The sequence below is a fragment of the Lygodium microphyllum genome, chromosome 24 (assembly GCF_053477565.2).
Source record: "Lygodium microphyllum isolate KBCC chromosome 24, Lygodium_microphyllum_v1.1.10, whole genome shotgun sequence".
In the NCBI taxonomy this organism is placed as follows: Eukaryota; Viridiplantae; Streptophyta; class Polypodiopsida; order Schizaeales; family Lygodiaceae; genus Lygodium; species Lygodium microphyllum.
Genome location: NC_141158.1, coordinates 81,317,906 through 81,342,817, shown reverse-complemented (window position 1 = coordinate 81,342,817; position 24,912 = coordinate 81,317,906). Strand labels below are relative to the sequence as shown.

The window sequence follows — 24,912 nt, the reverse complement described above, 5'->3', positions numbered from 1 at the left end:
TTGGGTTCCGTGCCACTGCAATGGCACTCTGACTGTCAGTGAACAATGGAGTAGGCTCAGTAACAGATACATCCAAATCAGCTAGCAAGCGTCTAAGCCATACGCATTCAACTGTGGTAGTGAAAGCTGCCTTGTATTCAACTTCACATGACGATGTGGCAACAGTGGATTGTTTCTTGCTAAGCCAAGAAATGCAAGAAGTGCCAAGAAAGAAACAATTGCCACTAGTAGAGTGACGTGTATCATAATCACCAGCCCAATCAGAATCACTGTAAGCATGTAAATGCAGTGGTCCCCCCTTGGCATAAAGCAACCCAAGAGAACGAGTACCCTGCAAGTAGCGAAAAACACGCTTGACAGCTTGCCAATGTGACATACGTGGCTGATGCATATACCTGCTCAAAGCTGAAACTGCAAACTATATGTCCGGCCTAGTATTGCATAGATAGATAAGACATCCAACTGCAGGAGCATATGTATGTATATCAAACAAATCACTGTCATCATGTAATGACAATTTCAGTCCAGGTTCCATGGGAGTAGTAACTAGCTTGCAATCCTGTAAGCCAAATTTCTCAAGAAGCTGCCCAATATACCTTGATTGTGATAGCCCAATACCTCGAGCATTATGTATGAACTGGATGCCCAAGTAGTAATGCAAAACTCCCAAGTCAGACATGTCAAAAGTTTGCTGCAAATTTTGTTTGAATGCTGAAATCTGATCAGCATGTGTTCCAGTGAGCAAAAGGTCATCAACATAAAGACATAAAATCAGCATAGATCCCCCTTCTTTACATACGTAAAGGGTAGACTCAAATGAGCTGTTTAGAAACCCCTGACCAAGCAAGAAAGCATCTATCTTTTCATACCAAGCTCTAGGAGCTTGTTTTAAACCATATAGTGCCTTTTTGAGCTTGCATACCAAATGTTCTGAGCCTTCAACTGCAAAACCAATGGGCTGCTGTACATAAACTTCCTCCTGAAGTTCCCCATGTAAAAATGCAGTCTTGATATCTAGCTGATGTACTGTCCAACCATAATGTGCAGCCAAAGCAATCATAGACCTGATGGTCATCATACGGGAAGTAGAAGCAAATGTCTCCTCATAATCAATGCCCTTTTTCTGTGCGTAGCCTTTAGCTACCAGCCGTGCCTTGTATTTATCAATGGATCCATCTGCTTTTCTTTTCAATTTGTAGACCCATTTCGTTCCAATGGCTTTCTTCCCAAATGGCAAGGACACCAAATCCCAAGTTTGATTCTTAGTAATAGAATCTAATTCAGCTTGCATGGCTACCTTCCAATGCACATTGTGTTGTGCATCCTCATAACATTCAGGCTCTTCATTATCAAAAGTACTTGCTGCCATAATAAACTCCATGGTATGTGCTGAATCATGCAAGCGAGTTTGCCGTCTAGTACGACCAGCCATGGGTGCATCCAAAGGACTATCTTGCATAGTCTGCAAATACCATCTAGGTAGCTGTCTAGCATCCTGGCTGTGTGCAAGCTCTTGCTGAATTTCTGTTTCAGCATGATGCTGAATATTCCGATCAGCCAATGGCTGAATTTCTGCACTTTCCATAGGAGCAGCTGGCTGAACATTAGGTTCATTTTGTGAACCTCCAGCTGAATCACCAAAAGTAATGGGCAGCAGCCCTTCAAGAACATCACGAGCAGCCTGATATGTGTCCAAACCAGCCAATGATAATTCTGATTTTTCATCAAAAACAACATCCCTGCTGACAAAAACCTTCTTCGTAACGGGATCATTGAGTCTGTAGCCTTTGCTCTCATTACTATATCCCATAAAAATGCACTTAACAGCCTTGTTGTCCAATTTTCTTCTAAGTACCTGTGGAATATTGGACATAGGCAAGACACCCAAAGGTACGAAAGTGACCAACCGAAGGTTTACGGCTGTTCCAAGCCTCAAATGGTGTGATGGTCTTCAAGGCTTTGGTAGGGCATCTGTTCAAAATATGGCAAGCACACATGACTGCTTCCATCCAAAAACTATGAGGCAAGCTCTTTGCCTTCAGCATACATCTGGCCATCTCCATGAGTGACCGATTTTTCCTCTCTGCTACCCCATTCTGCTGTGGAGTATAAGCTGTAGTATACTGATGTACTATGCCCTTCTGCTGCAAAAAAGAATTCAGCATAGAGGACATGTATTCCCCCCCTCGGATCGAACGGAGAGTCTTAATTTTGCACCCAGATTGGTTTTCAACAAGTGCACTGAAAGCCAAAAATGCATCATACACTTCTGACTTCTTCTTCAAACAATAGACCCAGCAAAAACGTGTGAAGTCATCAATGAATGTCACAAAATAATAACAACCACCCAATGACATGGTCTGCATAGGCCCACAAACATCTGAATGCACCAACTGCAATCTGGTTGTTGCTCTGTAAGCAACATCACGAGGAAATGAGAACCGATGCATTTTTCCCAAAACGCATCCCTCGCATAAGTGCTCGGGAGGTCTCTCCAAGAGAGGTAAGCCATCCAGCATCTGAGTACGCTGCAAAAGCATCAAGCTGCCAAAGTTTACATGCCCTAAACGAGCATGCCATAACTCCGTCTGTATCATAGCAGGAGTAAGAGTGGATGTCAAGTATGCTGACTGATCTACTGAAAGAGCATCCAACTCATATAAACCATGACACAAAGATCCTGTCAAGACCAATGTCATGCATTCTTTTTCTCGAACCATGCAACGGTCATCATCAAAAGTGACCTGCATACCAGAAATAGAAAGCAAATTCTTCTTTATTCCAGGCACAAACAAAGAATCCTGCAGGCGGAGAATAGAGCCATCAATGGCTGTGAGCTAAATCTCCCCAATACCACGAACAGGGTATGATGCATTATTGGCACACTGTACCGATTTCCCAACGGGAGGTGCACTAACTGAAGCAAACAAATCTCTGCGAGATGTGATATGTCTAGAAGCACCACTGTCAAAGAACCAAGTGTCAGCATCCTCTGTAGAGCTAAGTGCTCTATCGGCCCAAGAGATGTCATAACTGCAAGTGTAAAAACAATAGTCCCTGTCCACAACAAAGGACGCGGACTCACTAGCAGTGGAAGGAGTAGTAGAAACAAACATTCCTGACTCCTTGTTCTTCTCTTTGGCAATGCGCTTTCTGCACTCAGTGATATAGTGGCCGGGCTTCTTACAATAATGACATTTTCCTTTCTTTGCTTGCGTCCCCCCTTGTGACTGATTCTGCGATGTGCCAGAAGTGCCAGAACTCTGTGGAGCATTTTTAACCTTGCTGTTCTTGCCTTTCTATCTTGCCACAAAAGCCTGCTCAGAGACTATAGCATCCACACCACTATTTTCCCGTGTTTGCTCCTCCTCTAGAAGCAAGCTAACAAGCTGAATAAAAGTGAGTGGGTGCTCAACAATCCTCATGGTGAGGTTCAATGCAGTATGAAAAGACAAGTACGAAGGAGGTAAGAAATTCAAGGTGGTGGATATCAACTGTGCATCCGAAAAATACTCATCTACATTCATGAGCTGCTCCCTCAAGTCCTGAATCTTGTTTAAGTGATCCTGCATAGAATCACCTTCATGCATCTTCAGAGTTTCCAACTCTTTCTTCAAGAAAGAGATCCGAGTCTCATTCTTTCCTGCAAACATATGCTCCAAAGTCAACCATGCATCTCGTGAAGAAGATGCCGAACGGATATGAGGTATGATGGACCGCTGAACTGCCAAAGCAATCAGCGACAAGGCCTATGCATCACGGGTATCCCAAGCTTTTTGAGCTGCAGTTCTTGGAGAAAGTGGCTGAGATGGAGCGAGCTGAGGTCCCCGTTGTCCACGTGCGCCATGGGGAGGAGGAATAGCGGGAGCTACAACTCCCGGTCGAGTTTCCTCTCCACTGACATAATCCCATAAATTCTTGGCCACTAATACATTCTTCATCATGAATGACCAAAGGGAATAGTTGCCGAAATTTCTGTCAAAAACAGTCTTTCTATGACTGTATCAGCAGTTCAAATGCAACTATCCTCCAAATACACAAAAGCCCCAAAATTTCTGATGATCCAGTCCAGAAATTTGCATGAAATTTATCCCCCCACTTGTTCTGTGCTTGCCGCGTGTGAACCTCCGCTTCCAGAACTGTGTTCTGGGCTGAAATTAAAAAAATTTGTTGAAAATTTTACCTGACGTGGTCGTCAGACGAGCAGGCTGCGCGTGGTCAAAACGGTGGGCAGGACGTTGACTGGCGGGCGCAGGACAGTCGTCGCAGTGCTTTCATTGAGTGACATGGACTGGGCAGGCGACAGGCTGCTGACGTAACGTTTTAAAACGGCGGCAGGCGGACAGGCGGGCTGTGCGTGGTCTGACGGTGGTCTGACGGGCGTCGTCTGACGAAGACTGCGCTGTCGAACAGCGCGCGAGCTGCCGACGTGAGCGAGACTGATGTCAGTCGTGACGTGACGCGACTGATGTCAGGCGGACTGACGAGACTGACAGAGTTTGACTACAGGTGGACACTCGTGCGAAGGCTGCGCTGGCAAACGTCAGCGCTTGCAGCTAACGTGACGAGACTGATATTGACGGCTCCTGCTGGTGGCGCGCTGGGACAGGCAAGTGGAGTTGTGCTGGCGGCTGGAGCTGACGGCCTGGAGCTGAGTTCAGAGCTGAGCTCTGATACCAAATGTGAGAACAGAGGATCAAGGTACAGCAGAGATTCAGTAGACAGTGTGAGAGTGAGAGACAGAGATGAAGCACGACACCCAAGAGAATAGACTGAATGAGTGTTATCTGAAAGTACAAAGTACAACCCTTAAACCTTAGGGTTGTAGGGGGGTGTTCACACCCGACACACACTAAGTGCCCAAATGTGTGTAACATAAGCACATAAGTACATACGACAATAAGACCATAAGTCTGGGGGAAAAAACCTCTCCTACCGAGAGTAAAAAGTGCCCCAGTGTCCTACTGATCACCGACACTCCCATATGAGCGTAGGCGTAAGTAAGGCGTGAGTCAAATACCCAACACCAATGGATTAGTTGTTTGTAATAAAGTGCCGAAATTTCCGCCATTTGCATCTAATTCGAAGCATCCCACAAGCCACTAAAGAAATATCGAAAGAGGGACCAATACTTAGGGTTAACAAATGACATGTGTAGTGCAAGAGCACTCTAACTCTAGTTATTTGTGGATTTACTTTGCTAAATTTACTATTATATTGAATTAAGTGTTTGCTAAAATGTGATATACTACCCTCTGGGTTCTTAAAAGACAATATTAGTAACATTGCCCCAAAGTCCAATAAGTATGCAAGTAATCTAGAGTCAAAATCTAGCTAAAACTCTGACAAACAATGAGAAAAGAGTAGCTTCCTTTAACATCCTCATAACCACACATTGGGCCTTTTTGCATGACCCAAGCTATTGCCCCCTAGATCGCTACCATAGTCTCAATTGTGCCATGAAAGTCCATCATAAGGGATCTCCCCCACGCCTCGTAGCATAGTTTATTTCATACTCGTATGTTTGAGCAAACAAAAGTTTGCAAACATCTAAAAAAATGAAGTATACTATGCATAACATACTTGTCACATTGGCCAAGTATGTTTCGGATAACATACTTTGCAAACGTATGAAAAGTATGAAAGTATGATATTCATAACATACTTGTCCTATCAAATTTTTTTAAACAAACAATCTAAAGTGTCCAAATTTTAATGATTATATCTCGGCATCCCAAAATTGCTGCGATTTAACTCCATAGGGCCCGACTTGTTATTTGCAAAATCGACTTGTTATCTAGCAACCCTTTTTGTGTACTCAAGACTTTGTTGAGTAGTTCAGCCCCACTTCTCCAGATCCATATACAGCCTTGGACTGTTTTAGGTTAATTTTTTCTTAATTCCTTGGATCTAATGTCTAAGGTGAGTCTACAAGCTTACACAATGTCTATACAATGTGGCTCCAGTATGTCGAGTCTTCACATTGTAATGTGTGTTTTAAAATGTGTCATGGGAAAATGTGGTTAATTAACTGTATACTAGTAGAAAAGTATGTTAAAATTTCAGGTCACGTATGGTTCAAATTTTGTCAAGTTTTCACATTATAAAGTGTGTTTTAAAATGTATGTGTGTCATGGGAAAATGTGGTTGATTAAATGTATACTAGTAGAAAAGTATCTTAAATTTTCAGGTCACGTATGGTTCAAATAGTACTAATGAAACATACTTTTTTCATACTTTAATACCCGTACGCATATGCGTATGAAAAAACTATGCCTCCTAGGATCTTGGGACAAACCAATAAACAATGCCTTTGAGTTTCCTCTATCTCTTCACATCTCACGCATGCTATGGGATCCTTACCATAACCGAACCAAGTAGTATCAACTATCGAAGTTCTATGGGTGATCAGCCATAGGAAGAGATAGATCCTCAAAGGTCTGAAGATAGCATCTAATCTCCATGAACTTTGAAGAATACGTGAAGAAAGGCATAGAGATACCCTATCTATGCCAATGTTGAATGGCTGGTAGCTTTGCACTAAACTTGCTCATCTGAATCCTCTCCCTAACTTGATGGGGTATCCAAAGTAGGCTACATCACTGGGTCTATCAAGGAATGGACCCCTCTAGACCCATTCTCCTAGGTCCCGCTGTAACCTCTCAAGGAGCCTCCTCTAGTATGTCCGACATCTCCATCCCTCTATGTACTGTCTCCTATCACAATATGCCACTACTTAATTCTTCCCAAAGCAACATGCAAACTCTGCTTGACACAAGTTCTCTCTCAAGAGCCAACCATCATTCTCCACTGTGAAAGTGAAGAGCCTATCTCTACAACAATGACTCCCAATAGGATGTCTCCTCTAGAGGAGAGCCTATCCAAATTTAAGACGTGTCATTATCCATCCTGCACTCTGCGTTTTTTTTTCTTTTCTTTTGTCTTTTGGATGGGTGGGTGTGCAAAACTCCCTTTGTTGCCGTCTCCACCACAACTGTAGCTGATGATAGCAATCAGGAGGATAGCAGCAGGGAGAGGTAGGACACCTGCTCTTAATGTGAGGGATGAAATGTTAGCTCGTACATGTCATAGATATTGTACGTTCCATGGCTGTAGTCTGGACGGCACTTTTCTCTTTATCTTTTTCAAGAAAAGTTGTGGCTGGTTAGATTGGTTGATGCTCAAGAGTAGACATGCCAATAGCTGCTCTAAGCCAATATCAATCACCACATGACATCCAAGATTTATTGGAGCTTTGAATGTTGTAAAAATTATGGTCATTAACTCTAGTTCAATCATCCAAACAATTGTCATATTGAGCAGAGGCAAAAACTCCGAAGTACCTTAATAATTCTAACTTAGAATACCTGGATTATGCATCTGTAACTCAGGTTTTCTACATGCTTGCAGAAAAGTAAGGGCATGGCCATCATCATCAAGCACAACCTTCATGCCACACTGAACCAAGCAATAAGCTCTACGAGATTTGATTTCGGCCAATGATTGTATACACACAGAATTTCCTTCTAGATCCTGCCTTCAGAACCACTTTGTATCAATCAATACTAAAAGGAAAAGGGGGAGGCAGCTGCAGGCTGCCGGCAGGAAGGGAGGCAAAAGGGCAGTCAACAGCAGGGCTGAAGGTGGAAAAGAAGGCAGGAGAAATGCAAAGCTGGAGAGAAAGGGGCAGAGCTACATCAGGCTGGAAAAAAAAGGCACCGCAGGTGGAATGAAGGGTGAGAGGTGGCCAGAACAGGGTCAATGAAGGGAGGCAGGATTATAGCAGGGAGGGCTGAGGGGATGGAAGCAGCAAGCATGGAGAGAAGGTAAAGTAAAGAATCTGACAAGGGTGGGACTAAGGAGAGGCAAAGAAGCAGGCAGGCAGGAGGACGATATGAGCTGCAGCAGCTGGCAGCTCATCAGTCCAACCATATAAGCTCAATTTCTTCAACCATCTAAACTCTTTTAAGATCATTGTGATTCACCACTTTATATGAAAATCACAAATTTCTCTACCTTTGTTAGATATCCACGGAGGGCCTCATCCACATTAGCACTACCAAGCACAAGGAGAAAACCTTGCTTGCCCCGAACCCAAGGTGTCAATGAAGCCAGCATGAATGCTATAACCATACGGATGCGAGCTTGGACATTTTGAAGAGCAAGATTTTCTGCTGTACTTCCACCATCTACCTGTAAAGGACATGCAATAAGATATTATTAGAATTGTAAAATCAAAACAAATTCTGTATTTGACCATAATGTTTTTACACAAGTGTAGAAGATAACCATAGAGTACCTTATATTTTGGTGTTTTCCCTGTAACTGATTTAAAAAGGAATACCAGTGCTGCCACCACTGTGTCAATCTTTAGATTGATGTGAGATGCTCCAATCTCTCCTGCTAGTTGTTCAGCACGCTTGCGAGTAGCATCTGAGCTGTTTCATAGCTGGACATTCAGTACACCTTTTCTCTAGAACAGTCCACCTAGAGGTTACGAGAGTAGTTACCTGTTTTCAGATCCCATGTAAACAGTATGCAGGACCCTGTTTGCAAACTCCTTGGGATCCTCTGGAAGCTCAAGTTCCTTATAATGCCCAATCCTTCTTGCATCTTCCTGCACTTGAAGATCTCCCTCACGTACAGCTGCAACACAAGGAAAGAAAGATAAGGCTCTAAAGAGGGAATCGGATATAAAGTTTTGAGCTGCTTCAAGTTTATAGAGAGCAGAGTATGCATATGGTTGACAAAACAAAACATGAATATATCTTACGCAAACATGTTAAACATTGAAGAGCACATAATTACTCCTAACAAAGAAACATCCAAGCTGGTTGGCACAGCATAACATGGAATTCAAACTCTTAAAACAAATATTTTTTGGCATGGAACATAGCCCCCCTTCTTGTCTACAAAGACTGAAAACAAGAACACAAGCACAGTACCCCACTGCTGATGATCAACAGTCAAAGCATCAGACTACATTAAATGTACAACAATTATTGTATGGACCTTTCAGATGCAAAGCTACACAAGCTACAGCTGTTTTTTGGCTCCATCGAGCAGAATGTAGTATGCTTGTTCAGTATTCTGCACCTCTGCTGCACAGATGGTGAACTCACTGAGGCATAGACACATCTTACCTTGGATGCTTTCCAGAAAATTTCAACAACCATACATATAAAAGATCAAACATCCAATTTTTCCAAATAAATAAAGGAAGAAAGCTATGTACATAGCTTCCAATAATCGCACTTAACACAAAGCTCTTGCATAGCCCAACCACTCATCTATTTGAGGGAGATGCCCCACCAAAAAGTATATCCCAAGTGCCTAACAATCTAATCAGAAGGAAGAATTTCACCATGCCAACGTAAAGGATGCCACTGCTGTTCGATCAAAGAAAGAAGTTTACATTTGCAAACATTAACAAGCCATATTGAAGAGGCGTCAAAAGTGAGCAGTCTATCGTCATGTCTAGTCAAGTCACCTAGTTAAAGGAAATGCATTGGCAACTTGCTGAAAAAGGAATGTGACATGACAAACAATGAATCATGGTTGGCCAAATGGATGACCAATTTCAATTGCCTTAGACACAAATTTCTCAACCTAAGAGAAATTATACATTTCTATAAAGTCTTTCAAAGTAATATAAGTTTGCAATTGTTTGTTGCTTGAGTTCTACATGATATTTTGTGTTCTTATTTCCAAAGTTTCTTTCTTCTATTTATCTTCTCTTTTTCTTGATCCCCACTAGATTTAGGCCTAGACTTTTCCAACCCTCCAGGAACCCAATGTGAAAGGCCTACTTGAGAGTCTATAAGATGTGAGAGAAGCAATTGAAGATGAAATTGTTATTTTAGAATAACATATATCAAAGATTCATGGAGGACTTATGAGTTGATTAAACATGAAGAGATTGTCACAAGACTCTACAAGAAGTGATTGCCAAGATGAAGTTTGATGGCAAAAATATTTCCAATTTCCTTTACTTCTATACACAAGTTGTTTGAAGTGGATATGGGGAAGAAGACCTTGGACACATATTCACAAGAGTTCAAGGACCTTCTTAACAAAATGAAGGCCCTGGATGACTGGTAGGTGTTGCTCTACATGTACTGCCTCTTTGGGTTGCCACCAGATTACCAAAACGAGCTGCTCCACAACCATCTGCATTCTCTATACGGCATATATAGGTATGCCAAAAACTCTTAATAATACCTTGGCTGCAAGTAGGGGCAGCCTGTCGCTAGGCAGATCCCATTGAGCTTCCTCTACCTCTTAAGAAAAAGTTAGGAGCAGCAGTAAATTCATCATGCTTGCTGCATTTGACAAAAGGCTAAACATCCAGGGGGAACGAAGCCATCTCGTTATTGCAGGGCAACATATCTTCTTCCATTGTGTCTTCTCCGATATCCATGTTCAGACCCTCCACTCTAGCGGGCAAATTCGTGTATTCCATATTCAAGACTGCCATAAAGAAAGGGTCTTGTCAGTAGCAGTGCACTAAACACCAATGGTAGAAGAGCATGGGGCATGAGCAAGGGGGGGGCGGCGGGTGGCATCAACAAACCTATCACAAGACAAGCCCACGCTGCGGCAAGAGAGGCCCAAGGCAGGGCAATGAACATTGTGATGGGTTCATTGTCATGGGGGCCCAAAAGGGCAAGGTGTCAAGGCATCAGGCTTGGGGCCAAGTAGGACAAGATAGGGGACAGGGTAGGGTGACAAGCCAAAGGCAAGTAGGGCGACAAGTCGCCCATCACACACACACACTCTCTCGCTCTCTCTCTCTCTCTCTCTCTCTCTCTCTCTCTCTCTCTCTCTTTTAAATCGTAATGGATGTTATATTTATAAAGTACTAAACGACAAAAGAGTTACAAAAGTCATGGCAAAGACGCAGAGGAAATTGCCATATGCCAAGGAAGTAAGTCCTCCCGAGGGAGTAAGTCAGAGTGCCGAATGAGATCTATCTACCAATGCAAGAGACCTTTAAGCCTAGCAATATGTCCCTGAACATTAGAGGCTGAATCAAAAAGAAAAGCATTCCGAATGGTCCAATTGTGCCAACAGCCCCAGTATCTAAGAAAGTGAAACAAGATCTTCATATGCGACTGTACCGGTGTGGGGTATTTGGGCCGCACAAAAACCCAATCAAAAGGGCTTATCGAGAAACCAACCACTGTTCGCCAAACCGCTGACAAGAGTGACCAGATTTTCTTAGCGAGAGGGCAAGAAATAAAACGATGATGGGCCAATTCCACACTGGTGGTGCAAAAGAAACAATTGCCGTTGGAGATTCGACGCTTGGAAAGGGCTGAAGCAAGAGAAACACCACCAATCATCACCCTCCAAAGAAAGACCTTGCATTTGAAAGGTGTCTTGTTCAACCAACCCTCCATCACAGTTACCTTCCACCATGACTGAGATTTACGCAATCCCCATACAGTATTAGCTTTAGTAACCAGCCATTGATGATCTTTAATCAGAAGATGATACACCTGATTACTTGAGGCCTTTTCCAAATTCAGCCGGCCTGCAAGGTTCCAGCCCTGCCAGGGACGATCCGAAGCAAGGGCAGGAAAGGGTTGTCTGCTCTGGAGCACCATCAAAAGCTGTCCCCATAAATCACGATATCCACGAGGAATCCTGAAAAGCCTCCTGGCTGTACGAAACGATATCAACACATTGCGACTAGCAAGGGTGGCATCTGCAACTGAAGTCAAGCCCAAACGTGCCATGCAGTTAAATTTTGGTCCGAGCTCATGTTTGCCTTCCCAAGAAAGTAATCGTGAGGCTGCCAACAATTCCAATTGAAAAGAGTTAGTAGCTAAGCGGTCCTCCGCTGAATGCCTCTGAGCCTTCTGGAGAACCAATTTCCAGGAACATACCAAATGAGCAAGCAAGGATGATGAAGGACTAGAAAACCGAGAGTCTGCATTAAGAACATGCCACCAGGAGCTCTGAATTTGGGTATTACCATGCACAAGCCCATGATCCTCAAGAAAATAACGGACTATAAAGACCCACGGGTGATGATCCAAGCACATGGCATGAAAAAGAGACCAACTAAGTGCCAGCATATGAGTTTCGGCATCGAAAATAGCCCCACCACCCATGCGTTTGGGGGTACATGCATGCGACCAAGAAATCCATGAAATGCCTGCACACAAGAAGTCCTTCTTCCATAACATGAAACGAATGTACTGAGTAAGAGCATTCAATATAGTAGTAGTCCAAGGCAGCAATGGCAAGAAATATGTGAGCATTGGCAACATAATTGTCTGAGCCACTTTGAGGCGAACATGGAAGGGCCAAGCCTGTGACTTCCAATACAGAAACTTAGCTGCTAGTTTCTGTGAAATCCACTCTAGTAGTTGCTTTGGCCGAACATCAACACCCAAAGGGTACCCAAGATGCCTGACAATGGAACCACGGGGAACAACCATTCCCTACCAGTCCAATGACTACAAATCTGACTCCGTGCAACTGAGAATGGCTGATTTCAAAGCATTGATATGAAGACCAGAAGCATGACCAAAGAGAGTCCAAACATCTAATGCTTTGTGAAGATTATCCTTGTCCGCACGCAAAATCATAAAGCTGTCATCAGCCAAGGATTGACTGATGAAGTGCTGTCCAAAAGGAAGAGACAATCCAGCCAACTGAGTAGAAGTTGCCATATGAGATAACATCGAAAGAACCAGATGAGTCACAAGGGCAAAAAAGAGAGGACTCAAAAGGGCAACCCTGTCTCTCACAGAGCGTGCAAGGACAAATGGCTCGGTAACACTACCATTCAGCATAACTCGCAAAGAAGCCGCAGCACTAATGGAGTAGATCAAACGAGACATCCGAGTACCAAAGCCCATAGTTGACATTAGTTCTGCAATGAAAGGCCAGTCTAAATAATCAAAAGCCTTTTCCAGGTCCAATTGAATCAATACCACCTCCTGATTAGAGTGCCTTGCATAGTCAATAGCCATTTGCACATCTAAGACATTATGCAAAATGTTTCGGCCCTTAATGAAACCATATTGAAGAGGATGCACAATGGCAAGAAGATGCTTATGGAGCCGATTCGCCATCACTTTGGAAAAGATTTTATACATAGAACCCATCAAAGAAATTAGTCATCACCAATGTTTCAACATAGACGGTGAAGAAACTTTTGGAAGCAGTTTGACAAGTCCTTTTCATGAGGAAGGCATGAACCCCGTTTCCCAAACCTGCTGAAACATAGCCATCAATGGTTTCACCAGTCGGGTAGCAAAAATCTCAAAGAATTCATTGGTGAGACCATCCCAACCGGGACTTTTATCCTTGGGCAAGTGTAACAAAACATCCATAACCTCCACCTCACGAATATCTATCTCCAAAGTAATTTGCATGTCATGTGGAACCTGATTGTGGACCAAATCATAGAAAATTGAGCGAGCATGAGTAATTTGGTCAAAAGGTGAAGGAGTAGAACCAAGAAGGTCTAGAAAATAATTCCTACACATATTCACAATAGTCTGAGGATCAATGACCATTTGACCTTCTGCATCCTGGAGTCTAGTCATATTCTCTCGAGTAGGAGATGCATGGAGAGCTCGAAAGAACTTATGAGTCTAACAAGCACTATCTTGCATATTCTCAGTAAAATTTTGCAATTTGGCCTGCTGATAAGATTTCAACTGAAACTCTTTAATAAGATCAGCCAAACGCATAGCCAATGGCAGTCAGAAATACATCATCTGGAGCCTCCACCAGTAGAGAACGAACCAAAGCCAGTAATTCCTCCGCTGCTTGTCGACGCCGCCGACAAAGAGAGGCATGATGGATCCCATACTGCAAAATAACCCGCTGCACATTAGAGAGCAATCGTTCAAAAGAAGCATTGCCCTCAGAGAAGAAGTCCAATAAAAATCTATCAATCAATTGCTGCATATAACCCTGAAAGATTGAATGCTTCAAATAAGACAAGTTGAAACGCAACGGGAGTCTATCCAGAAACTGCTTAAAAGGTGCAATGGGTTGTACAAGCATCTCAAGCTGTAGAGGAAAATGATCCGACAAGGCAAATTGTTGCAACACTTTCATTTCCAGCATCTCAGGAAGAAAAGCATCATCCTGCATGATGTACATGCGGTCCAACCACGACCATGTAGTTGTATACTGCGCAGAATGAAAAGTAAACCCTGTAGAAGAAGGGTGTAGCCATGACCAGAGATCTTGCTTAAGTACGGTAAGAGCAAACGCATTCCACACACGGCTTTCCGAAGCGTCCATCACCGAATGCTTTGATGTGGATTGTGAAGCATTAATACACATATTAAAATCCCCCATCAAAAAACCCCGTCTGCCAAGTGACAAGGAGGTCTGCAAAGTATTCCAAAGATCCCGGCGGGATAACGGGTCATTTGGAGCATAGAGCCCAAGTAACCATAACATCTCTCCTTCAAATAAAACTTCAATCACCACAAAACGACCATGTACATCATTTTTAATAAGAACAGGCTGATATTTCTCATGTACAATCATAAGCACACCAGAATAATGCATGGCATGTGTCCTTGCATAAAACAAGCGAAACCCATGGCAATCCACAACTTTTCCTGCTTCACCGTGACTCTTGTGCTCAACAGCACACAAGACATCCCACTGATTCTCATGCAATAAACTCCACATGGCATGTTGCTTATTGCGAGAACAAATGCCTCGCACATTCCACGTAGCTATCTTCATGTGTATTCAAAAAAGAAAATTAGGAACGAGGCAAAGCTTGCCTCGATTTAACCTTTTCTACTAGAATGTCAAGGACTCCCTCATCCAAAAAATCAGCTAACACAGCAAAAGAGTTCTGACGGCCAGATTTAGAGGTAGATGGTGTATCCACTGTCTTGGGGATGGAACGGGGATAACAACGATCCCATGGGGTAATCACATTACCTCTAGCATCAAAAGCCAACTTAGCAGGTGGGCCCTTCGGACCATCCGTATATACTTTCCTAGTGGGCTGATTGTGAGGAGCAGAAGAAACCATAGCATGAGTAGTGTGCTCTGAAGACAACATGTCTTTCCTGCGCATATAAGTATGCAAGGAATCTTGTGAAGCATTAGGCACAGTATCCACCATGCCAACATCAAACCGACGGAGCATCAAGCACCATTTCTTCCATGGGAGGCAAAACATGCTCAGCATCTGAAGTCAGTTGCTTCGTTGGACATTCGGCCATAAAATGCCCCAATTTTCCACACGAAAAACAATGCCTTGCAAAGTTACCCCATTTTAAACGAAAGTGCAAAGGATGCATGCCAGAGCAATTAAGACGTAACCAAGCAGGCCTTTTCCAAGCAATGTCCCATAAAATACACAAATGGTTACGATTCGTGGCCCTTAGGCTCAGGGGAACCAAAACAGTGCCCACAACGGCCATGGCATCCTTTTACAGTGGCCAATAGACAGCCGGACAGTTTTCCACTTTAACCCACACCGGGCATTTGCGTTGAAGCAAGCGCTGAAAAACTGCCATTGGGCGCCATGGCACAACATGGACCAAACGGCGATCAAAGAACAATGGCAGTTTAGTCAGCAGATCGGCACGATACTTCTCGGATTTCAACAGCACCTCATAAAAACCTCGGGGCCCAACAAAAATCTCCTCAACACACTTCCCTTGTAGTAGACTTTGCAGCCACTCGCGAATATAGGAAAGCAGTGGGATCCTACCACTGAAGAAGAGTATAACAACACGTTCATAAAACACTGAGAATGAGTGCAAAACATCTTTAGGATCCACAGTGGCTTCCAGAACATCTTCAGTTTCAGAGTCAGAAAACCCTTCATGATTATGTTGAACATAATCACCAAGCAAAGTATTGGCGAACTCCAACAAATGCTCCCAGTCAACATCCTGAGAATCCACAGAATCAGAAGCAACCTGAGCATAAGAACGTTCCTGATGATCCATTGTATCTTCCGAAGTATGCTTGGTGCGTTTGCCCACACGTTGGAAGTCAGGACCAGGTGGCATCTCCTTTGTGCAAGGAACCATATCCTCTGGTTCCTCGGTCTCAAAATCCGAGCCAAGGGTTGCCACCGTTTGGTCAATAAAGGCCATGTCCAGACCAGCCATGTTGTATCACCACTTTAACAAGAGATCTGAAGCTATTTGCAGAGCGCTCTCTCTCTCTCTCTGCGTATTTACAAATAGGTACAGATCAATAGTCTACTGTCATCCTTGTGCAGGATAGATGCAGAGCCACGATCCGCAAGTAAGACGGCCTTCAAGCCTGTTAACAGTCACAGGAACACATGCGAGCTCCTATGGCAGATGGGCATAGGAAGATTGGCGCAGCGATGGCCAGTGCAGAGTAGAGTGTTGGGGCAAGATAGCACAGCAAGGTGTCAGGGCGGGACTGCCTGGGGCAAGACATCAAGGTGTCAGGCCAACGAGATGGAGCAAACACAACCTCAGACAGTGGGCAAAACTTCTGGCCCACAAGTCTACTTGTCTTCACAGGAAGTTGCTAGGTCACAGGGGAGGCAGCACCAGACACGGCCAGCAGACCAAGCGTCAGGTCGATGCAGCAACGGAGTCAGGGTAGGTCCGCAACGCCATCTCTCTCTCTCTCTCTCTCTCTCTCTCTCTCTCTCTCTCTCTCTCTCTCTCTCTCTCTCTCTCTCTCTCTCTCTCTCTCTCTCTCTCTCTCTCTCTCTCTCTCTCTCTCTCTCTCTCTCTCTCTCTCTCTCTCTCTCTCTCTCTCTCTCTCTCTCTCTCTCTCTCTCTCTCTCTCCCCCCCCAAAATCCTCCCTCTCCATGATCCGCAAGAAGCATGAGGTGTTTGGCTTGCATGCCATCCATGTGGAGGACACAAAGAATTCCAACTCACACCATTGGACATGCAAATATCGTGGCAAGTCCTACACAATTGGCATGACTTGGCTTCTCCAACACCTTTCAAAGATGGGGGGCAAGTTGCTCCATTGAAAGAGATCCCCCAAAACATCAGAGATGAGATTCTCAACAAGATGAGATGGGGATCTAGTAGAGGAGGCAATATATTAGCACTGATCTCCGCCCATGATGAACCTCCAACATTGGCCTATCTTCCATTGACACCTCCACCATTGTTCGCATCAAATGGTCGTCCATTTCTAGCTCCACAAGTTGCAAAAGGCAAAGCATCAAGGCTCATGCACAACTAGAGAGGCAATCCACTCTCTCCAAAGCCCCCAATAGCATGAGAGGGATGATTGCCTTTTTTAGAGAAAGCCAATGACTTACATCCATTCAGATTGCATGCACTTCTATTGCACTCTCGCATTCAATGTCTTCAACCAAGGGCAATGGAAGAATATCATTAGAGCAATCACAAATATGGATCCGCATGAGGGATGGACCGACATCTCTTACAACAACATGAGGATGAAGAAGATTGATAAAGAGAAGAGGATCGATAAAGCCCTCGACCCTATCCGAGCCGCGTAGACAACATATGGATGCTCCATCCTCGCCGACAAATGGTATCACCGAAAGAAATGCAAAGCCATGATCATCCTTGTGTCTTGTTCGCTTAGTATGTGCTTCTTGCATCCCATAGATGGGGGTGTTCCATCTTCCACCATTTTAGACAAGCCATCTTGCAGGTACACATTTTTAATGCTTGCATAAGATTTAATACTTATGTACTCAAATTTCAATATTTTTCATCAAGCTCTCACACTCTTTAACAAGCACCAAGATTAATCTCTCTCTCTCTCTCTCTCTCTCTCTCTCTCTCTCTCATATGTTTCATGTAGAGACTGCAAGAGATTGGAGTGCCAGAGGGCATGCAATGGGCCATTTATGCATCCTACAAGAGAGTAAGAGGTCGTATGCGCACACCTAGGGGAATATCTCAAAGCATTGACAGCACCATAGGAGTAAAACAGCAATGCCCACTTTCATATTTGGACTATACACAGTCAAGGTGTCCAATTACATTGACAAGGAAGGGGACGGGAAGGGGGAGGGGGAAGCTAGAGCTAGCCTAGCTGCATTGTTAATACCAACATTATTATATGTCAATGATATTGTACTCATTTCAAACTCAACTGAGGGCTTGTAGTGTCACTTGGATGCACTACATATTTGCAGAGATAGCGATCTCACGGTGAAGCTTGGAAGAACTCATGGTATTCAGCACTCCAACAACAGGGGTGACCCAACATATGTATCAATTTACACTTGGAGCAGATGGAGTGGAACCTATGAGAGAGACCATTGCCATGGCTCAACCACCTAGAGAGGCCATTGACGATGATAATATCACACATGATTAGGAGTATACCCTCCACTTCACACCCTATCATCACAGCATAGTTAGGGGACACCCATGGTTGTGGAGGCACTCTTTAGAATAGTGACTTTCTTACACAAGATATGGGAACTCCCACACCATAGATATCATAGATTGGCATTGACTTCCTCCAAACGGCTAGCAAAGGCAAGTGTGAGGGAATATTAGTACTCACATAGATGGCAACTTGGATGAGCTTACATGGGCCAACTAGGTCCCACCCTTTGACTATAGCCTAGATAGTCCTACACTCCTCAGCCAACCCAAGCTGAATTAATTCATTAGGGCCGATGTCTTGAGAGCTGAAACAAGGACGACTTGGATCCATCTGCTTCTCCCTCTAGGCTCAAAGATACTCTTTCACATGGTACCATCTGCAATACTTGCCAATAGATCCACAATGCTTCACAGCCCCAAAAATGTTATTACTAAACTTTTCATTAAATTACCAAACTTTCCTAGAGAATATTTGTGTCCCATAAGCCAAACCCTAATTTGGGAGAATCCACACATTGAGAAATAGAAGGCTGCCCACTACTCAGCCTTCATCCTTATTTTGCAGATTTCTCCATCAGTTGGCACCATCATCAACTGCTGTCTACACCCCTTCATTGGTGGATACCTCAACTCTTGGTGCATCCAACCATCACCAAACTTCTACCTACCATCCCTAACACCTACGTACACTGCGTTTACCATAGTTAGGCAACCTCAACTCTTACTCCGCCTCCAACCTGTTACCTAGGAATCTAAGATCGTTACCCCAGTCTTTGATTACTCGTGTGTTCCGCAACTAACCTCAACAATTCTCTAATTGTCATAAACTATAGAGTTGGCAGCAGGCTGCAATTTCAGCATACTTCTGCTGCCTGCATCATTCTACACCTACTATCCCTCCGGGCCATCTTCCAAAGGCTGCCTGTTGTGTTTTGAGATCTGTTCAAAGTATGACACTCTCTTTAGCTCATCTCTCTTCCCCAATCCTTCAAAGACACGAGAGTTTGAGGTTTTGTATTCACTTTACAATAGTGTGTTCACTACATTGAGCTTTGTATTGATTCATTATTCATCCTTCTATGTTCATTGTCAGTTACTCTTCACCTCTATGTTCTAATTATCACTTTGTCTTTCATCATATACTTGTGTTAACTTTGATGCTTGAGTATTTCTTTATGTGGTATTAGAGCTAGGTACTCTCTGAAGAAACCTAGCCTTGATCAAAAAAATCGACATCTAAAATGAAGAACTTTATAGGGAAGATAGTCTCAAACTCATCCTCAACCTTCCGTTGCATCCACATCTACATTTACACTATTTTTCAAATCATCATTCACCATTCCACCTATCCAACCACACCAAGCGGATCTTCAAATATAGGCACCTCCATTCCCTTTAGATCCTCTACTTTGGCACAACCATGTGGTGGAGGTGCACCAGTGGTGTGGTTTTATCCACCAAACCAAGCCTCCATGGGTACCTATACACAAGGCTATCCCACTCACATGTCTCAAGCCCCGCCCTACTCTCCCATCTCCCAAGTGGCCACACAATTTACCACCACACAGTTTACCAACATGTCGCTACCTAGAGGGCCACCCTATACCTTTTCGGCATTAGAACCACACACCATTCGATCACCTCCTTTGGGACCCACATCTAGAGTCACCATGCAATTGAAGCTTCCCAATAAGCCATGTGACAAGCTCTGCATGGCCTTTACATACCATTCAAACTTCCCCCATGGGTCCCATCTCATCCTCTCTGATGCCTAGATACACCGCCATGTCGACAGAGATAAAGTTAACTCATGCACCATTATCAAAGAAAACCAATGCATACTGATCCCTAATTTTGCCCCATGCTCTAGCACAACTCAGTAGCATCACCATAAAACTGATCATTGACAACATCAGGTACCAATCCCACTGATGTTTTGGGCTTCTTTCCTTTAGAATCTCCCTGATTTCCTAATTTTTCAGCTTGCTACCTTTTGGGACAAGTCCTTGCAATGTGACTCTCTTGTTCACAAATAAAAATTTATTCACAGTCATCAATTCAATACGTTGTGCCAATGTTTTTGAGCCCTTTCTTTGTTGTTTTGGCCTCTTTTCAGGCTGATTTTCAGATCTACCTCTTTTCTCAACCTTAAGGACTATTTATTCGACTTCTCCCCACTCTCTTGGAAGTCCGAATCCTTCCCACGCAGCGAACCATCGGCTGTAGCAGCAATCTCTATGAGCTAAGACATGCTAAACACGGTGGATTTAATGCAAAAATCCTTGATTCCTTTGGGTAGCCCACAAACATGTTTTTCTAAAGGGGTATGGGGCGATAAGAAGTAGTAGGCAGCAATGCATCCCAAAACTCGTTATTATATTGCTCCAAATCCTTACAGTCCGAATCCTTCCCACGCAGCGAAGCATCGGCTGTAGCAGCAATCTCTATGAGCTAAGACATGCTAAACACGGTGGATTTAATGCAAAAATCCTTGATTCCTTTGGGTAGCCCACAAACATGTTTTTCTCTAGGGGTATGGGGCGATAAGAAGTAGTAGGCAGCAATGCATCCCAAAACTCGTTATTATATTGCTCCAAATCCTTACATTCCTTAGCATCCAGCTTATTCCAAGCTGTCATGATGTCCACCTCAAAGGTACTTGTTAACCAATTCGATGCAAACATTTGCTTGAATTGTACCCACGTTAACAGTGCTCTACCTTGTGTCAAAAGAGTGGACCACCACTGTAATGCATTCCCTTCCGAGAAAGTGACTACCTTTCGAATCTTCAAGGACTTAGTGAAGTACCTCCCTGAATACGTTGCATCAAATGGCTAAATGAAAGTCAAAGCTTTTAGCCTATCTTGTGCACAACTAAAGGACTCAAACTTCACAGCTTTTCCACCCTCATCATAGTCTCGTACTACCCCTTTGGGTGTCAAGTTGTCATACACTCACTGCTGCAAAAAGGGTGCATTTGCTAAATTTACATCAAAACTAGCACCAAATGGAGCATTTGCATAACCAACATTCATTCCTTGAGCCCCATAAGCATTCAAGGGTGCAAATGCAATACCAAACATGCTACTTTGTACCCCAAGCATCAAACCAATGCTACCATACACAGGGTATTGCATATTTCCAGTCATACCCGAATACATTGGGCCTTGCACACCATACATTGGTTGTTGTATACCATAGGGATTTGTGCCATACATTCCCGTGTACGATCCCTGTCCAACCATAGCATGAAAAATCGTACTTCCACCAAAATATCTTGGCTGCCCATCATAGTGTGTATGCCTCGTTATCCAAAATCCATTGGATTATCACTTTCATGGTGGCCTTTCATTTACATTCCTTGCCCCGTAGGTACCAACTATTTTGTTTCATTACCAACTTTGGGAGCTTCAAATGTAGGGTTTGGCATTATCTTCGATACACCTTACTGTCCCACAGGTGTAGAAGACGTCTTCTTCTTCTTGCCTTTGCTATCCTTCTTCAGAGCATCCAAAAATTGGGTAAATTTAGGATCCTTCGCCAATTCAGCAAAGAGATTTGTTGATGTCCTCATCCGATTCTTAAACTAATCATCAAATTCCCCTTCACTTTGCTGGTCATCAACCTCCTTATACACTGAAGGCCGTGCATCTTGCCCAACAGCAACATTTTCAGCTTGTTGTTCATGCTCTAAGCCTTGTCCAAGGTGAAGCAATGCATTTCCTTCATTCCCATGTGAATGTTCATATTGAGAGACATCATCACTATGCTTGAGTCCATCTCACTGTATGAAGACATATTTCTGTAATTTCTGAGCTGAGAGTAAAAATCAACACCTAGAACAAAGCTTTGGCTTGCAATCAAGTGTCTCACACCCACCAAATCAAGGGATTGAGTGGTATCCCGGCAACGGAACCAAGATATCAATCTTCCTTCCGTGGATCGGTGGTAATTACATGATTAGAACCTAGTTACAGGAGCAACATTTATTACAAAACTAAGAAATGCAAATTAACTTACAATCTTCGACAATGGACACCCTGTTGGCCCCAAAACTGGTACTCCTTTTGGTATTTCTTTAAGTTAATTGAAGAAGAAGTTGATGTACAATGGGATTCTCCCAATCCTTTTCAGTATTCCAACTCCCCATGCTGTCCAAAATGACCAGCAAGTCTTCAATCCGATTTGCCCCTTGATTCGAGCAATCAATTGGCCTTCACCCACTTTGATGGAGATGGAAAATTTCCCAAATTCATTGATTTGTTGGTCCCTCCACTTGAATTCGACTCAAAACCAGCTTCAACCGTGTTGAATCCAAGTCTTAGAGCTTCCAATTTCCGACACACTTTCTGAAGCTGCCACTAAACCCTTATTTCTGTTTGCAGATTAGGATTTACAACAGAGAAATCTAAAATTTCTTAGCCTTTGGTGATCTCAATGCTATAATCTTCAAAGCAAGGCTATAGAAAGACTCGGAGAAGAGAGAGAATGCCGAGGAGAGAGAAAATTCAAACTTTCTTCGTGAAGAACTAAAGAAAAAAAATCATTTACCGTTGTTGCCCTCTCTCAACAGCCCATAGATGCTGTCATCTGCTGTTGATTGGTCTTTTCCTGCTCTTGGCTACCTCACAAGGTCTTCCAATGGCTGCAGATCAAACCAGTAGTATCTCCTCCCTCTCTCAAGATAAATGCACTAAAAATGCCTCTCTCCAGCCTCTAAAGACGTTTACCAATCTTCCATGGGCATTTTTGACAAGTGAAAGCCTTCTCAAATGGTTTTTCCAGCATTATCCATAATTAAATATTAATTTTTAGTCTTTAAATACTGAAATTTAATTTAATAATTATTTCAGTGCCGATAAAAATAATCTAACTGGTCAATAATTAAATTTGTTAAGCAACTTCCATTCCCAAGTGTCTCTGCACCATCTTTGACTATCAGATTGGCATAAGGTACCATTAAATGCTACTTCTCTAGCGTCGCTAGTTGACACGTATGGCCAAATGAATGATCTAAGCTAACAACTTGCACCAGATACCACCAAGTACCTATGTGGCATATAGCAACTTTTACCCTTGACATCCCGTGAATTCCTCATGTCTCAAGCTCATAAATTTACTCTAACCCTAGTTACACCTCGCATGTGCAACATTTACTTAGCCATGTGATTAAAAATTAATCCACATGTTAAGTGAGGTTTCAAAAATACATCTCCTCATGATAGGAGGAACAATTTCAATCAATGTGAGTTGCAAAAAAGTACTCTATGATCGCAATCCTTGGCCACATCATACATGCATCACTCCTACATGTAAAGCTCCAAGATAGGCCAAGATAGGGTTCACTAAGTCTTCTCTTTGGATTTTCATGCTTTGTTACATTCTTGGACATCATGATGGGCACTAGCAATAAACCAGGTCCAAACCACATCCCAAGTGCTAGCGTCTCATGCCACCAACCCACGCCATCCCAAGGTACTGGCTCATCGACCTATGGACCAAGAGTTCAAGAGTGGTGATCACACAGTGAATCCGCACAATAGGACCTTGAGTCATATATATTATATCCTTGGACATCCAAATGGACACTAGTTGCATTGGTCACTGTGACCATGAAGTGACTTGGTGCGAATATACTAGGGGCACTTCAAGGGTAGAGCAGCCAAGTCATATTAAGAGGACTTGAGGCCCTAGTGTGTACATTCATATTGTGTGATTACCACTCTTGGACTCTTGACATGTAGGCTGACACGTGCGTATATTGGGACAATGTGGGCTGGTGGTATGGAGCACCAACTCTTGGTTTTGTGGTTATTACCCCGTTTGTTGCTAGCTCCTATGCTCTCAGCATGAGCCCGTTTGGCTCTCTGACAAGAAGATGAGTCTAATATCCATTCCTCTTACGTTCATCAATACACATAGGTAACTATCTGGCTAACCATCTCTATGCACCCATCTACACACATTTCCCCACTATGGATGGAACCCCATGTTGTACCCTCACTGTGCTCCCCCATTGGATCCCTTCCATCTCCACCCCTCTTGACTCCAACTCTACATGCATATCCACTCTCCCCTCGCTTTAAAACCCCAAAAATAAAATAAATAAACAAAACCGCTTGATCACTCTCCACCTCCCCCCCCCCTCCCCCCCTAAAAAGAACCCCGCGGTGTGCATGAGACTATCATATCTCACCTACCTCCCCCCTATGACAAGAAGTGCAAGGCAAGCAACTCTCCATAAACCCCCCACCCCCCCCCCCCCCAAAAGGGCCCTAAAATTAGTTGTCACACTTTGGTGTAGGGTGGTAAGCATGAACTCCACCTTTCAACCTTCACTATTAGAATGTTGCATGTTACACTATGCTCCTCCTCCCTTGAAGGTGAGAATTTTCACCACCTATAAGTCTAGTGATGGAAAGCTTTGTCCATTGGCCCCTTCTAATGAGCCCAACTATTGCTTGCTTCATGTGAAGCACTCAGCACATGGACTAAATAGGAGGTGGAGGAGACCATAAGGAGTCAGACGAAGGACTGTATGATACAGTAGTTTGGCAAGGGTGAGCCGATTCTATTACCAAACACTTG

General features: G+C 43.5%; 1 protein-coding gene across 1 annotated transcript in view; it reads right to left on the bottom strand.

The window, feature by feature from the left end:
* LOC148015292 (carbon-nitrogen hydrolase family protein) overlaps positions 1 to 24,912 on the bottom strand; it is a 99,677-nt gene that overhangs the window by 19,242 nt on the left and 55,523 nt on the right. The window contains exons 7-9 of the mRNA XM_087665723.1: positions 8,511 to 8,646; positions 8,300 to 8,438; positions 8,017 to 8,193 (exon numbers count right to left, since the gene is read on the bottom strand). Of these exons, the coding sequence (XP_087521849.1) occupies positions 8,017 to 8,193; positions 8,300 to 8,438; positions 8,511 to 8,646 (452 nt within the window). The remainder of the gene's footprint in view (positions 1 to 8,016; positions 8,194 to 8,299; positions 8,439 to 8,510; positions 8,647 to 24,912) is intronic.